The following is a 14802-nucleotide window of genomic DNA, read 5'->3' on the forward strand; positions in this document are numbered from 1 at the left end:
CAGCTCATCCAGTGACTGCACTGTCTTCAGTCTTATCCTCTTTTCTTTTACTAACTGAGACAAGAAGGAGTTGTGTTACATGTTTGCCTTCTTTGTTGTGTGAATGTAAGCTGTTTCGCTACTGTTTTCTGTGGTTGGATGTTTGCCTTGGAATTAACTTAGTGCATTTGGTTATCATGAAAGGGGCTGCAATCAATATTTCCATATTAACAGTGGATAACATGACCACTGGTGTGTGAAAGGGGTCGCTCATAATAATAAACCCAGATAATTATCACGTGGCTCTGAAGTTTCCTCTGCAAACATTTTTATTATCTTTCAGCTCATCGCTGTGATTTTGTGTGTTTGGAGTACTTTTATTTTAACCTGTGCACACAAATATATAGCTCATGTACTAATAACGTGCACATATTAGTAAGTCAGACTCTCAAATTAATGTCAAGTTACTGCAACAGCAGGGATTGCAGATTGTGCTTTTTCTTGTTTCTTTTCCTTTTTTAACCCATTTGATTTAATTTAATATAACTGTAATGGCATGTATGATAACGTATGATATTCTGTAAGAAGGGTTCATACACAAGGTAAACAAAACTGTAAATAAAGGGCTTTATTCAAACATTTATATGCACTCTAGCTAAAGTTCAAATTTCAGACCAAAGGTGTAAACAAAAGTGTAGACATCACATCTTTTCAGTTGAAACAAAATCATCTATAATGTCAACTGTTTTGTTTAAAAATCCTGATTTTATTTTCTTGTGATTTTACAGGTGCATTGGTGCTTAGAGTATTTCTCTCAAACATTACATGACAATTTCAGCAGGAAAAAGATAAGTTGTTCCACAACAGAGATACTCATGAGGTTTGTAAGCTTTCAAATCACATGGAGTGAGTCCAGATGTGATGGATTTAAGACCTGGCCTCCCTCAATAAGAGCAGATTGAGATGGGATGAAGGCACCACAGAAAGATTTCATCTAGCAGACTCTAACCTTGTTAGCAGGGCAAGAGTTGGTACAAAAACCAGTTTGCTACACCTCCCTAACTTATTCATTCGTATAAAGCAGGAAGGCGCTAAAAGTGTTATGGTGGCCATTTTCGCAGAGGAAAGAGCCTTTGGCCAGGTTGACAGCCACCTTGTCCCCAGCCTGAAGTTGCAGGACCACAGAAATAGTGGCGCTGTCCTCTCTGTCATCTGCGTTCTGCTCGCTGGATGTGGCCATCACCTGGCCATTGACCTGCAGACTGACACTGGCAGCCAAGAAGCTGCTAGAGGAACCAGCGTCGCTGTAGACTGTGACGGCAAGGGTGTAGACACCAGAGCGGGGAACAGTGAAGACACCAGTGTCCACACTGTAGCTACCACCCAGGTTTAGGAAGACATGTTTGTAGATGATGTTGCTGTTGACAGTGAAGGGACCATAGCACTGAAAACGATCATCGGTGAACTGAGCGACGGAGAAGGCAGCGCGGCTGGCTGCAGGTGCAGAGGGGAGAAGAGAAGACAGGTCAGAAATACAAAAATTTCATGTGTGATTCATGTTGTCTCATTAACATTAACAAAGGTCTAAAGTGTGTGTACAGGAGTCAGTCACCTTCATAGCTGCTGAGACTTTTCTTCGTCAGTGAGTAATCCCTCTGCAGCTTAGCCAGGGTGTCGTTAAAGTATGTCTTCAGCCTGTGCACCTCCTGCAGGATCAGACAGCAGCCACAAGACCCCTGGTCCGTGTGACATGCTGAGAACAAACACACATGAATACACTTGTTGATAAAAACACATACCCGACACACACAGATTATATACCCACAATTTCTCACCATTGGTCTCTTGACTCGGTCCCCCCCTGCCAGGTCCGTCCCAGGGATTGCTGAAACTAGCAAAAGCTGCATGCAGCAGGCACAGCAATACAACAGCTGGGGGATAGAATAGCTTCACATTAGAGGCCTGTTGCAGTATCAGTGTATATCTCTACCATTGCTACCTGTCTAGATGTATTTAGCCTCACCTCTCATGTTGACACTAAATGATGACAGCTCCAGAAGGATGGAAAGTGTGATAGACTCTGAGCTCCTCCCTTGTTACCTCTCAGTTTTATTCCTCCTCTTCTGACATCGCTCCTCCTTTTATTTTTTTTTTTAATCATCTGCCCTATTTGTCTTTATAAGTGTATAACTGGGGATATTTTATTGTCATCACCAGGTGCTCTCACTTTCTACCATCACGCACAAGCAGACACACGCCCTCCAGGGCTTTGTGTAGCTGATGCAGACCAGGTATCATCTTTCACCTGGGGAAAGGTGTCTGTGCAGTCTCATAAAAAGATAAGACTACAGTTTGAAGAGGTGCAATATAGTTTAAACGATTCTGGACACGTACAAAGTTGTAAAATAACTTCATGGTCTCAGTTGGCTGCTCTGTCATTTTACATAGATTTATCAAATTTGATATAATGGTTCAGTGTCCTCATGATGGGGTGGCACGGTGGTGCAGTGGTTAGCATGCTGGGTACTCCAGCTTCCTACCACAATCCCAAAAACATGCACAATAGGCAGCTCCGCGTTGGCCCTTGGTGTGAGTGTGTGCATGAGTGGTTGTCTGCCCTGCGACTGACAGGGTGTACCCTGCCTCTTGCCTGTAGTCTTCTGGCATAGGCTCCAGCTCCCCTGCGACCCTGACAGATCAAGCAGTATAGCAGATGGATGGATGCCCTCATCGTACTCAACCTGTCACTGTGTTAAATACTGAAGAGAGTATATTCAATATACTGTATGTTATAGGCCACAGCTCAGTTAACCCTGATAAAGTTGTCTTCACCATTTTCTATTACATATTCTGTGTCCTACTGTAGTCACACTTTATTCTATCTCTGTGGGGATGTGCATAATATCAATTTAACTTTATGGTCTGTGAGGAAGGTAGTGAAATAGAGCAACTAAGGGGTTTCAATTAAACATTTAATCACATGGCAAAAAAAAAAAAAAAAAAGATTTAACTCAAAAATGTTAGTTTAACCAGTAGTTTATTTTTTAATCCAACTTTGTCAACAACAATGTCTTTAATGAAGACATCACTTTAGCATCTTAAGTTTCTTTGATGGGGATGGAAACAGTTCACAAAGTCCAAACCGGTTTCTTCAAAAGTCTGGTTTATTTTGTTGGTATGTTTTAGACACAGATTTATTTATTTATTTATTTTCAAATTTAAGTTTCTATGACAATTTGCATTGCATTATTTCAGTAAGTCACAGATCAACAGCTAGTACAAACAAGATACTTGACACATGACATGAAACAGAGATAAAAGCAATTTTTTAAGGGTTGCAGGCTCACATACTATATGGGCCGAGTCCAGATAAAATGGATTAAAAACCTCTCTCAAGGTAATAGTGATAATTGATTGGACATCATCTCACAACAAAAAAAGAATGAGAGCATCGTGTTCAGCATGGGTGAGAATACATAAGATCAGACAAAGATTTACAGGCTACAAGTCATGACTGTCATCACAAAAAATTTCATCTAGCAGACTTAAACCTTGTCAGTATGGGGCACAAGATGGTGCAGATCCCAGAGCAGCTACACTTTGCTAACTTAGTCAGTGGCATACAGCAGGAAGCCAGTGAAAGTGTTATAGTGGCTGCGGTTATCACACACAAAACATCCTTTGAGCAGGTTAACAACCACCTGATCCCCAGCCTTCAGTTTCAAGGACACAACGATGGTGGCGCTGTCTTCAATGTCCTGGCCGTTTTGTTCGAAGAGTGTAGCCACCACCTGGCCGTTAACCTGCAGGTTAGCGCAGGTGGCCACGTTCTTCACAGAAGCAGCTAAGGCGTAGATGGTGACGGTGAGGCTGTAAACACCTGAGCGGGGAGGGGTGAAAATACCTGTCTGCTCATTGTAGCTGTTACCCAGGTTGAAGAAGATGTATTTGTACATGATGAACATGTCCTTAGTGTAGGGGCCATTACAGCTCATACGTGTGTCATTGTTTAGAGCAACAGAGAAGAAGCTGCGGCTGGCTGGAAAAGCAGAGAAGAAGAAATACTCAGGTTAGACGTATAAGAAGTGGGTGAATGTTGTGCTTTGATAATGTTCTGTTCTGTCTCCTTCATGGATGTGTTGCTCACCTCTTATATTGCTGAGGGCCGTCTTTGATTTTGTCAGCTCCTTGTTCAGTTCCTCTGTGCTCTTTTCAAAGTACTGCTCCAACCTCTTTATCTGTTTCTGAATCAGGCAGCAGCCACACGATGTCTGGTCCGAGAGACAAGCTGTGCACACACACACATACACGGACACAAATTTATACATGTGTAGACACACTGACTATATATTGACAAAAAAGGACACTTATTTCTTGGACAGTCTCTCACCACTGGCAACTCGAGGGTCTGCTTGCAGTGTTGTCTGCACAGGTCCGTTCCAGGAATATTCCACTGCAAAAGCTGCGTGCAAGAGACACAGCAATACAACAGCTGGGGGGAAAGAAAGCAGAGGTAAATACCACTAAACCCAAAGAAAGCTTTTCATTCGATCTGAATTTCTGCTGTTTTGGTCCTTTTGCTAATTTTGAGGTGAAAACAAGTGTACACTACAACAAAGACCATCAAAATTAAACACACAATTCCTCTCTAGTCTAGTGGACTTTGCTTTCTTTTTTTTATACCCACTTTAATGTTGTTTAATTTGTTTTCATTTAATTTTTTGTAACAGCCCTGAAAGCTGCTGGTATGTAGAAAAGATTCAGACTCTATTTCCTAACCTGAACGTCTTCTATCATGTCTGACATTTCAGTTGAAAAGTCATTCTAGGGTCCAAGTTGCCCCGTTAAGCTCAAACCATCTTCTGCCTACATATTATGCCACTGTAAGTGCTACTTGTATCTAGTCTCACCTCTCATGTTGATGCCGGTGAATGATGACAGCTTCACAAGGATGAAAGGTGCATAGACTGATGAAGAGACAAGAATCTGGGATATATATTTTTTCTAGCAGCCCCTCCCTTGTAAGCTCTCAGTTTTATTCCTCCTCTTTTAACATCGCTCCTCCTTGTTTTTTATAGTTTATTGTCCGCCCCATTTGCCCTCATAACTTTATAACTGGAGATGTATTTCTTCATCACCAGGGGTTCTCATTTTCTAAAATTCACACACAGGCAGACACATACCCTCCAGGGCTTTGTTGCTGATGCCACCCAGGTGTCATCTATCACCTGAGATGAGGTGTCCTGTAGGTGGAATGCAGTGTCCTCATCAGCAGCCAAGCATTATGGTTCAGAGAGCTGTATAGTTGAAATTATTTTTATAGTTTTATAGTATTATATTTTTTAGTCATACACTGGGTCTGATCCGGATCACAACAGTTATTACAGTTCATCCTCAGAGGAACAGGGATATCTATATGTAATGTCATAGCAATCTATCTGATGGTTGTTGAGACATTTTACCCAAAACCACAAATGCAACCTTATGGTGGCACCAGAGAGAAGTGGGGATGACCAAATGCAAGTAGCAGATATTGAGCCATTTCACTGGATCAGTGAAAAAAATGTTCTCCTGTTAGTGAAGCTGGAGGAAATGTCGCTATGATGCATCCTGTGAGATAAGAGTGCAGTGCCTGTTGGGGGCTGATTGCTTGGCCTGCATAAATCCAGCTTGCATCTTTCATGAGAGCATCACCCAAATAACTTCACAGTCGGCACTACACTTCCTTGGGTCCTCAACAACACACCTGCAAAGTTTGAGGTCAATCGGATGAGCGGAGGAGAAAAGTGAAATACAGACAGACAGACAGAGAGATTTCTCCATTTGTAGTTAGTTTGTCTGCGGCAAAGTGGTGGAACATCTGACAGTGCTAGTGTGGTTCTATAAGGCAAAAATCAAACATGCTGGTAAACTGTAGTGGTCAATACTGACAGAATTAAAGTACAAGCACAAAGTGTCTAACTATCCCTTTAAGTCTACAGTAGGAATCCAGTGCAACTTCAGTTTATTTTTCATCTATTTTGTTGCAACATTAATTGTACTTGTATTGTGCTTGGTATTGTGCATGTTCTTAGGCATGGCTTACTGGTGCACTTGGATGTAACAGCCATCATTAACTATATTAGATAAAACTCTCATTCCCTTTCAGAGGAATAAACGTCACTGTTTAGCAAGCTCCTTTGGGATATTTAAAATTTAGATGTTCATTGATCTCAAAATCTTGCAACTGTGCATTTCAGTTTCAGTCTCTGTGGTGCTGGGCAAAGCCCACGAGTAGCACAAGCCTAGTTAGGCTTGGCTGTTGTGAGTATAACAACAGCCTAGTTCTTCCTTACTCAGTGGATGTGGCTCATTGTGCAGGAGTTATGGTTATTTAAGCCTGAAACAGTTCTTTGACTGAAACTTGCTGACTCAGTTTCTCTTCCTCCTGAGATCTGATCTGCTGGTCCATGTGGGGTCCTGAACTCTGTCACTGTCTGTTGTCGCTCCTGTTGGCTCCACCCAGCACAAGATTAAGGTCTGCTCTGCTCCCAAGAGACATACAGTATGCTGCTGTACCACCCAGAACAGCAAAACCTGTGTAGCTGATAACACATTAGACTTGCCTGGAGCTGATATGCACATTAGTTTCCCTTAGTAATCCTGGTGAACTCTGACAGAAATATTTGCTCCACTGCAGGGTGGTGCTGGTTTGAACCCAACCTGGCCAGTTTATTGCCATGGTACACTCAGCCCCTCACTCAGTGTATACTGTGACAGGCTTTGACCCTTAACAGGAATAATAAGTATAGTTCTCAGTTTTGGGGAGTAGTGAACTACATGCAATCAAAATAGTAGTTTAACTACATGTTACATTAGCTTGCTTACATTCATATTTGCAGTGATTCAAATAGTCAAATTACTTTTTTTTGTGTAACTACTGAAACTGCAGATCTGGGGCCATAAAAGGGAAGGAATGTTTTAAATCTTTTTTTTTTTTTTTTACCTTTGTGCAGGGTGGGTGTTGCTCAGCGCTCACACAGTGACAACATCATCATGGATAAACCTCCCAAATCTCAACCTGAGTTGAATCACCATGAGGTTTTTTTTTTGGTTTGTGTATGACCTGTGAAAGAGTAGGCACTATTTGCAATAAACTTAACTCAGTGGCATTTTTTGCTGGCATTTGACCTTTTTTGTGTCATATTTTGTTAGAATTTTATTCTACATTCATTCTCATTTTTCACAAATAAGTTTGAACTGCTTTTTCTAAATAGCTTTAGTCAACCAAACTAGATTTCTCCCTGGAGGAGCTTTACTGTTGTTCAACCTCTGCAAAGCAATGCTCTCAAAGTAGCTTCCTGTAAGGGACCAAGCTGGCAAGCATGAGGAACACAGATTCATTTCTTCAAAAAAGCCGATTTTATTTACCCAAAAAAAATACAAAGAAATATGTTTTAACCAAAATATAACAAACTCGGATCCATAAAAGAGGTCAACCTAACAGAACTGTACTGGAAAAAAATACAAACTCAAGTGACTGAACAGACCAACCGACAAACAAAAGACAAACAGACCTACACACTGAACAACAAAGGACACATATATATAATGGTTGAAATTGCCTCAACTGATGTCACTTGAGTCAGCGCTAGTTATGGCTGGTTGTAGTTGTCTTTCAGCTGCTGCCATTAACTACAGTGGATCACCACCTGCATGTTTGATCTGGCATACATTTTTATGCTGGATGTCCTTCCTGACACAGCCTGGGTGTGGGGGAGCTGGAGATCAGCCGCCAACCTGCTTTAACAGCTGAGCCATGGTCACCTTGGTTACAGCTGAAAAGTTTGAAAATGACAAAAACTATGGAGATCTGGAGTCAGAGAGAAATGAGCTTACCAGATCCCTGCTGCACCAGCATAAAACACTCAAATCTCCAGCTGAACTGTCAGTGGTTGAGTTGCATTGTGGGTAATTTAGGAATCAGGTTTTGTCAAGAAAGAACAATATGTGGAATGAAAAAGATCAAATGTCTTGTTTTGCTGCATTTATTTAATATCCTCTTTTTAAACTGTCCATTGTGACCCAGTGCTGTAGAGAAGTGCAAGGCTAAATCAGTGGAGTACATTTTCATTCTCAAGTGTGCAATTGTGGAGATTAAAAAGAAAATACTTCACAAAGCTGCTACTTTGTTCCAAATCTTGATTTATTATTTTGTAAATTTACAGACCACATATTTCATCACACAAAATCAGTCACTGGATGATTTACAGTTACAAGAATAAAGATATTCTGTATAACTTTAGTCAGGTGTAAGGAAGGTTGAGACATGGACAGTAGTGACACAGGCATGCAACATTTTGAAATTTGATTTCTGGTGTTTGAAAAGGCTTCAGAAGCACTTGGACTTGACTTGAAACTTTGCTTTTGCTGAAAGATAATATTGAGCATGATGAAACAAAACAATCCAAATGAATATTCCATGTTAGAAAGATTTATTCTAGCAGATTCAGACCTTGTCAGCATGGTAACAGTTGGCAAAAAACCCCCAGAGCAGCTACATTTCCCTAACTTAGTCAGTAGCATATAGCAGGAACCCAGTGAAAGTGTTATAGTGGCTGTTGTCATCGCAGAGGAAACATCCGATGGGCAAGTTGACAGCCACCTCGTCCCCTGCCTTCAAGTGGAGGGCCACAACAATAGTGGCACTGTCCTCTTGGTCTTGCATGTTTTTTTCTCTGGGTCCTGCCACCACCAGGCCATTAACCTGCAGGTTGGCACAGGCAGCCAGGGTGTTACCAGGAGAACCGGCGTCACTGTAGACAGTGAGGGCGAGGCTGTAGACACCAGAGCGGGGGACAGTGAAGATACCAGTGTCCGCATTGTAGCCATCTCCAAGGTTGATGAAGATGTGCTTGTAGGCGATGAGCTTGTCGTCACGGAAGGGGCCCAAGCAGATCAAATCGTTGTCGGTGGTTAGAGCGACTGAGAAGGCGCTTCGGCTGGCTGGATATGCAGCGGAAAAGAAACAGACTTGTTATGAAGCTGCGATGGGAAAAGCCCCTACTTCCATTATATAATTTAACTCATGCACTTTTCTCACCTCTGACATTGTTGAGGACAGTCTTTGTTTTCTGGAGTTCCTTCTCCAGCTCATTGAGGCTCATGTTGAAGAACATTTTCATCCTGTGTATCTGTTGCTGCATCAGACAGCAGCCACACGACGCCTGGTCTGTAACACACACTGAAGACACACACACATACATGTTCACACCAGGCTGAGGCTTTGCAGATCAGATTATGTGCAGATACACTGAGTGTGCCTTCTAATTTGGTTTACTTTCTTAAAAATCTCTCACCATTTTCTGTGTTGGAATCGACACCTCCATTTTCAGAATTCTTGCCAGGTCCACCCCAGGAATAATCGACTGCTTGGACCAATGCCGTTTCCAGGAGACACAGCAGTACAATAGCTGGGAGAAGAAGAGAAAAGGTACAAAACCAAGAGAGAATCGTAACATTAACTCTTGCAAGAAATGATTCTTTTACTCTCACATCTTGATATTACATCTCAACGTTTCCGTCCATCATCTACAGCTGCAGCTTGTTACCTTGAAACCTTTTTCTAATTAGAACTAGTCTCACCTCGCATGGTTACGCTCGCAACTGATGATGGCTTCACAAATGCAGAAGGTGTGATATACTGATGCAGGGTCAAGAGTCACATCTATATATACGTATATGTTTCCCATCAGTACTATTTGTCTGGTTGGCTCCTCCCTGTTTCCTGTTACATTCCACCCTTTTTGCCCTTATACCTGCACACCTATACACCTGTATACCTTAACTCAATTCTTCATGAGTGGGGGCTTCACAGACACTCACACATATACACACACCCTGCATGGCTTTGTGTCGTAGATGTAGGTCAGGTATCACCTGTCCTCTGAGGCAAGTTGTCCGTGTGGTTCAGTGTTCCCATCAGAACACAAATATTGTGTCTTTTCTCTATGTCTACAAATTCATGAAAAGCTATATTGTGCATCAAAGTGATCTGTCAGTTTGCAGCACTGAAAATACTGTGGAGTTTTGTTCACATAAACCTGTTTTAAAGAGGTATAAAAGTAGAGTTGTGTCAGCTGTGATTGACGTTTGTTTCCATCACATCAATCATGTGAAGTGCTGCAGTCATTTTCTAAGCCAGCATTTTTTTTTTAATCTTAAATTCAAGATTTTTTTCACACAGAAGCCCAGTGTTCATTACATCTTTCTAATTTTTCCTCCTTTTTTCGAACAGGGCAAGACACAACAAGCTGTTGCCACCATGTGGAAAATGAGAGTTTCTTTGTCTTCCTCTGAATAGTGTTGAATTACTTGACTTAACCAGCGCAAAGCAAGGTCATGCTTATGAATGTTTGGAATAAAAAAGACTCACAAAAATATTTTTGTACAAGAAAGTGAGGAGCTGAGAATACTTTATGAGTCAGTATACATTTTTTGCTTGAACACAAATCTTGACTCATACTTGCAGGTTTTCGTGTAACACCTCACCTGAGCCAAGTGAAAGGAATGGGTGGAAACAAACACCAGTAAAGGTCAAATAGTTCTTTCCATATCCATGCGGGAATACTAGATATACTACAGATAACTCAAGAATGGAAGGGGGCTAAAAAGCATCCAGGTCACTGAGGTGTAGGGCTCAAAGATAAGATCAGCAGGCCTCTGTTTATTCCTTTAGTCACATAAGAAGAGAGAACCCACAGAATCTGCACTAGCCTATGATATACCGTACAGTATATCAAAGATTCAAAGATTCTTTGTTGTCAATTCACTATATGTGCAAGACATACAACATATTTATTTTGTAATATCAAAATAAATAGTGGGTGCTATTGGAGCTGTTGACAATCCAAATTGCCACACAATACTCAAGAGATGTTAATGTTCATTTTTTTTATGAAATGTGTTTATTTACATTAGATCAATAAAGGTTGGTGCAAAAAGAATATTATGAAAACCAGACAGTCCTGAACAGCTGTTTATTATCTCATAGAATCTCCAGAGCAAGAAAACATTTACTTCCTCATCAAAAAAAATTTCACTGTCACATGCTCCCAACCATATAAGCAAGTTATATCAACATACAACAACAGCCTATTCACATCAACTTAATCCAACTGGCAAACAGTCACTGTGGTCCCTACACCTGTCCAGAACCTGAACCCTGGGTACAGTGGGCCAGTGAACTGGGTCTGGAGCCGGTGGATGAGGTCGGCCTGGTTGTCGGTGATGCGGTAAAAGGCCAGAACCCCTACATGCTGGTCCAAATAGACGCCGATCCGTTTGGCCTTAGGTGAGCCGAGGAGTTTTTCCTGCCCATTGTGCCAGAAGGAGAAACCAGTGCCAGACCAGTACAAGCTCCAGGACTGGGGATTGTGGCCCAAACGACTTCTGTCATCAGAACCTTTACGTTCCATCTGCTTGTAGGCCACGCCAATGGTGAGCTGCATGGTGGGACAGGGCAAACTAGATTAGCCTGTTGGTGTTTAGCAAGTAGGGTTTACTGTTTTGGTATAGGGTGTTAGCATGCTAACATTTGCTAATTAACACTAAATACAAAGTACAGCTGAGGAAATGTCATTAGTTTTTTAGGTATTTGAAATTTGAAATCAAGGTATATCTTGGTGAAAATGTGTAGAACACAAAAACAATGAGCATTTTAATACCCAGGTTAGCAAAAGGATGAGACATTTAATGTTGGGGCTTTCTTTGGACAATTGTAATTTGGGAAAATGGGAGTCCACAATCATCAGACCATTTAGTGTATTTTTTATATAACTGATTTCCATTATTTTATTCTATCAAGTGTCTGTCTATATCTGAAATCCTCCATTTCCCCACTAAAGATTCACCTTCTGGCCAGTCCACTCCACCTCCCAGTAGTAAGGGCTCCCGGCCAGGGGCTCTCTGCAGAGAACCTGTCTCCAGAAATGGAAGCGTTCAGGATGGTCCGGTGGGTTCAGGTTTTCAGCCCGCAGTGTGGCCTTACGACCTCCATCTGACAGCTGCACGTGGCGATACACCGTGTTAGGGTCCATGGTGGGTTCAAAGCGAACTGAAGGGAGAGCATGCATGTTAGTGAATACTCTGGATCCCCTGAAGGCTTTCACACTGTGGTTTGTATTCTGTTTCATATTGTGGAATATGATGGACTCACATTTCAGCAGTTCTTCTCTAGACTTTGGTTCGGCATTCAAAAGTCCCACTGTTGTTACAGGAGGTGCTAAGAGAAAAAAAAAACTCACCTACATCACATTTCCTACTTCAGCAAGGTAATGTAGTTGATTAATATCCATGCTGCCAGTTTCTAAAGCTTTTTTTTTTATTTACCTTGAGGTCGAGGAGGAAGGCAGGGTGGAGGTGGGGCAGAAGCTTCATGTCCAGAGAGATGGCAACAAAGGGAACAGGTAAACCAAAGAAACCTCAACTTCATGACATCTAAACTTTCTCATGCAATGTGGCAGCTTCAGTGTTTTCATATCCGAGAACATTTGTTTTAAGAGCCACAGTGATAAAGTACAGTGACTTACCTTGAGGTCGTGGAGGTGGCAAAGGTGGAGGGTCTGTCGCTGTTTCGTACACTACAGGAAAGAGTGGATGAGCTGTGACAAACACATCTGAAAGTGTCCTTTCCTTCAGTATATAGCTAACAGTTATAACACTGGATGATTTTATGTTTCCGTACCCGTGTTTTGAGCATTGGCCTGATCAGAGTGATCAGCTGCTGTATCTGCTTCTGCACCATTGGGTGTAGAAGCCACAGGGTCATGATTCACTACAAAGAAAAAGAAATGTTGACTGAGAAGAGAAGAGAAGAGAAGAAAAGAAAAGAAAAGAGAAAAGAGAAGAGAAGACTCAGGAATACTGACCTAATGTGATGATCTTGCCCAGGCTGGCTTTGCAGAGGTCTTGTATTGAGGTTTGTAGTTCTTTCATGACTGAGCGGATGGAGGCGACCACAGCTTCCTCCTGACTCAGCACTGACACTGCTGTGGCACCCTTCTGACCCAGTGGCTCCATGGTTAGGAAATTCTTGCAAACAAATGACACATAGGATTGTGAATAACAACAGCAGTTCCCATTTTATTATCCTTTACTCATCCTGTGAGATTTGAATGAAATGCTTCACACTCATTACCTTCAAGAAGCAGATGGGGTCCTGCATGTCGGCCAGTCTGCTCAGCTCTTCACTCTTCCAGCGGAGCTGTACCACCTCCTGCTCCAGTCTGTGGATCTGCCCCTCAACCTGGCTGCCCAAGGAGGTCTCATGCGTGCTGAAGAGCTCACCAACCTGGGTGCCTGTTAGACTTACATTCTTGGCTAACTCTGAGAACAAATCTGTGCTCTCTTGCTCTAAAGCCTGGACCAAGGCCTGGGTGTATAGAGAGAAAAAGAGAAAGGATCAAAGAAGATGAGGAAGTGACGAAAAGAGTGTACAAAGAAGGTGGACGTGTGTGTCATAAACAGATCAACAGGCAGGACATCAGAGATGCTGACTTAGTACAAAGGTTTCTACACCAAACAGTTACAACAGCACTTACCTTGTGCTGGCGAGCAACATGTGGGAGCTCCTTAAGCTTCTTTTCAGTCTCCTGAATTCTCTTCTGTACCTCTGCCTGCATCTGAACAAGCTCTTTCTAAACACACACACAATCCATAGCTTAGTATAGAAAATAGGCCACAAGCACTGTACTTAGAGATTTGTGACACCACAAATTATTTTGGGCAGAAAATCCCCTAAAATAGGAGGAGGAACACTTTCACACATGTGACTGGAATACACACTATACGCAGTTGTTTTACAAGCACTTCAAGTTCAGCTACATTTTGGAAATGCTACACTTGTGACAACACAGACCAGCACGAGAGAAACGGACTACAAAAGAGCATTGATACCATTACTGTGGTGATAATTGTCCTTTTCCATCACATACCTGTCTCTCCTTCCTCTCTTCCTGTGGTTTGAGCACACGGTGCCCCTTGTGTCCATGCTGGCAGCACACCTCACACACACACTCCTTGTCTTCATTGCAAAACAGGTCCAGGGGTCGGTTGTGTTGAGGGCAAAGTCTGGGGTCAACTGTGGGAAGCTGAGGGTACATGCTGCCCTGTCGTGGCCCCACATCTGGTAGGACCTCCAGGTAGACAGGCATCGATGGTGGGGCTGAGGAGGCAGCTGTGGAGGAGCTTTGCTTGAAGCTGTTGGTTCTCAGTTTGTCCATTGCCTCCGCAAGGACAGTGCTCTTGGCCAGTGAGGGCCGAGGGCTGAAGACCTGCCTACACTGGGGGCAGCTGTACTCACCCTGGCTGTCTTTCTTGTCCCAGTGGCTTTGGATACAAGCCAAGCAGTATGAATGCCCACATGGTAGAGTGGCTGGATCCTTCAAGGTGTCCAGACATACTGAGCAGACAAAGGTCTCCCCCTCAGTCCAGACAGAGGCCATATGGTGCTGGGTCAAATGAGAGAAGATGAGTTAGTTTTCCCTGAGGTCAGACCTGGAAATATGTGGATAACCACAAGGTTCTCCGTCCAAGTAGGCTAAAGAAATGGGAAACGCAGACAAAGATGGCAAGTTTGAAATGCCAGTCCACATGAATCACATGCTGCTTAAAAACTGAAACAAGCTGGGCTCAGGGTGGGGCTGGTAAAACAGGTGGGGCGAGGAGTTTCTGTCTTATGTCATAGGTGCTTCACAGTTGGTGACATCAGAAATGTTAAGCCTCATGAACAAATGACAACTTTTTGCCATAGGAAAAATTAACCACTAACCAACAAAGTATTCA

The 14802-nt window shown here is 42.5% G+C and overlaps 3 protein-coding genes across 3 annotated transcripts; all 3 read right to left on the reverse strand.

Moving 5' to 3' along the window:
- Window positions 1–3587: 3587 nt before the first annotated feature.
- LOC121186777 (cerebellin-4-like) lies at window positions 3588–4896 on the reverse strand. Its single transcript, XM_041045573.1, has 4 exons — window positions 4890–4896; window positions 4370–4441; window positions 4127–4267; window positions 3588–4018 (listed from the first exon to the last, which is right to left on the reverse strand). Exons 1-4 carry the CDS (start codon window positions 4894–4896, stop codon window positions 3588–3590), a joined length of 651 nt encoding a protein of 216 aa, XP_040901507.1.
- Window positions 4897–8530: 3634 nt separating this feature from the next.
- LOC121186778 (complement C1q-like protein 4) lies at window positions 8531–9610 on the reverse strand. Its single transcript, XM_041045574.1, has 4 exons — window positions 9604–9610; window positions 9318–9431; window positions 9062–9202; window positions 8531–8964 (listed from the first exon to the last, which is right to left on the reverse strand). Exons 1-4 carry the CDS (start codon window positions 9608–9610, stop codon window positions 8531–8533), a joined length of 696 nt encoding a protein of 231 aa, XP_040901508.1.
- A 1373-nt stretch (window positions 9611–10983) lies between these two features.
- Window positions 10984–14626, reverse strand: ftr86 (finTRIM family, member 86). Its single transcript, XM_041045509.1, has 10 exons — window positions 13953–14626; window positions 13560–13655; window positions 13157–13390; window positions 12888–13050; window positions 12704–12793; window positions 12549–12599; window positions 12349–12390; window positions 12176–12241; window positions 11871–12073; window positions 10984–11462 (listed from the first exon to the last, which is right to left on the reverse strand). Exons 1-10 carry the CDS (start codon window positions 14460–14462, stop codon window positions 11127–11129), a joined length of 1791 nt encoding a protein of 596 aa, XP_040901443.1. The 5' UTR covers window positions 14463–14626; the 3' UTR covers window positions 10984–11126.
- Window positions 14627–14802: the final 176 nt, after the last annotated feature.

Source organism: Toxotes jaculatrix, chromosome 9 (genome assembly GCF_017976425.1).
Source record: "Toxotes jaculatrix isolate fToxJac2 chromosome 9, fToxJac2.pri, whole genome shotgun sequence".
In the NCBI taxonomy this organism is placed as follows: Eukaryota; Metazoa; Chordata; class Actinopteri; family Toxotidae; genus Toxotes; species Toxotes jaculatrix.

Coding starts and splice junctions, on each gene's coding strand:
- ftr86 (XM_041045509.1), bottom strand. CDS start 14,462: ATGGCCTCTGTCTGGACTGAGGGGGAGACCTTTGTCTGCTCAGTATGT. Junction 12,600..12,703: donor GGCCAATGCTCAAAACACGG/GTACGGAAACAT, acceptor TCTTTCCTGTAG/TGTACGAAACAGCGACAGAC. Junction 12,242..12,348: donor CCTTCCTCCTCGACCTCAAG/GTAAATAAAAAA, acceptor TTTTTCTCTTAG/CACCTCCTGTAACAACAGTG.
- LOC121186778 (XM_041045574.1), bottom strand. Junction 9,203..9,317: donor CGATTCCAACACAGAAAATG/GTGAGAGATTTT, acceptor GTGTGTCTTCAG/TGTGTGTTACAGACCAGGCG. Junction 8,965..9,061: donor TGTCCTCAACAATGTCAGAG/GTGAGAAAAGTG, acceptor CTGCATATCCAG/CCAGCCGAAGCGCCTTCTCA.
- LOC121186777 (XM_041045573.1), bottom strand. Junction 4,268..4,369: donor AGACCCTCGAGTTGCCAGTG/GTGAGAGACTGT, acceptor GTGTGTGCACAG/CTTGTCTCTCGGACCAGACA. Junction 4,019..4,126: donor GGCCCTCAGCAATATAAGAG/GTGAGCAACACA, acceptor CTGCTTTTCCAG/CCAGCCGCAGCTTCTTCTCT.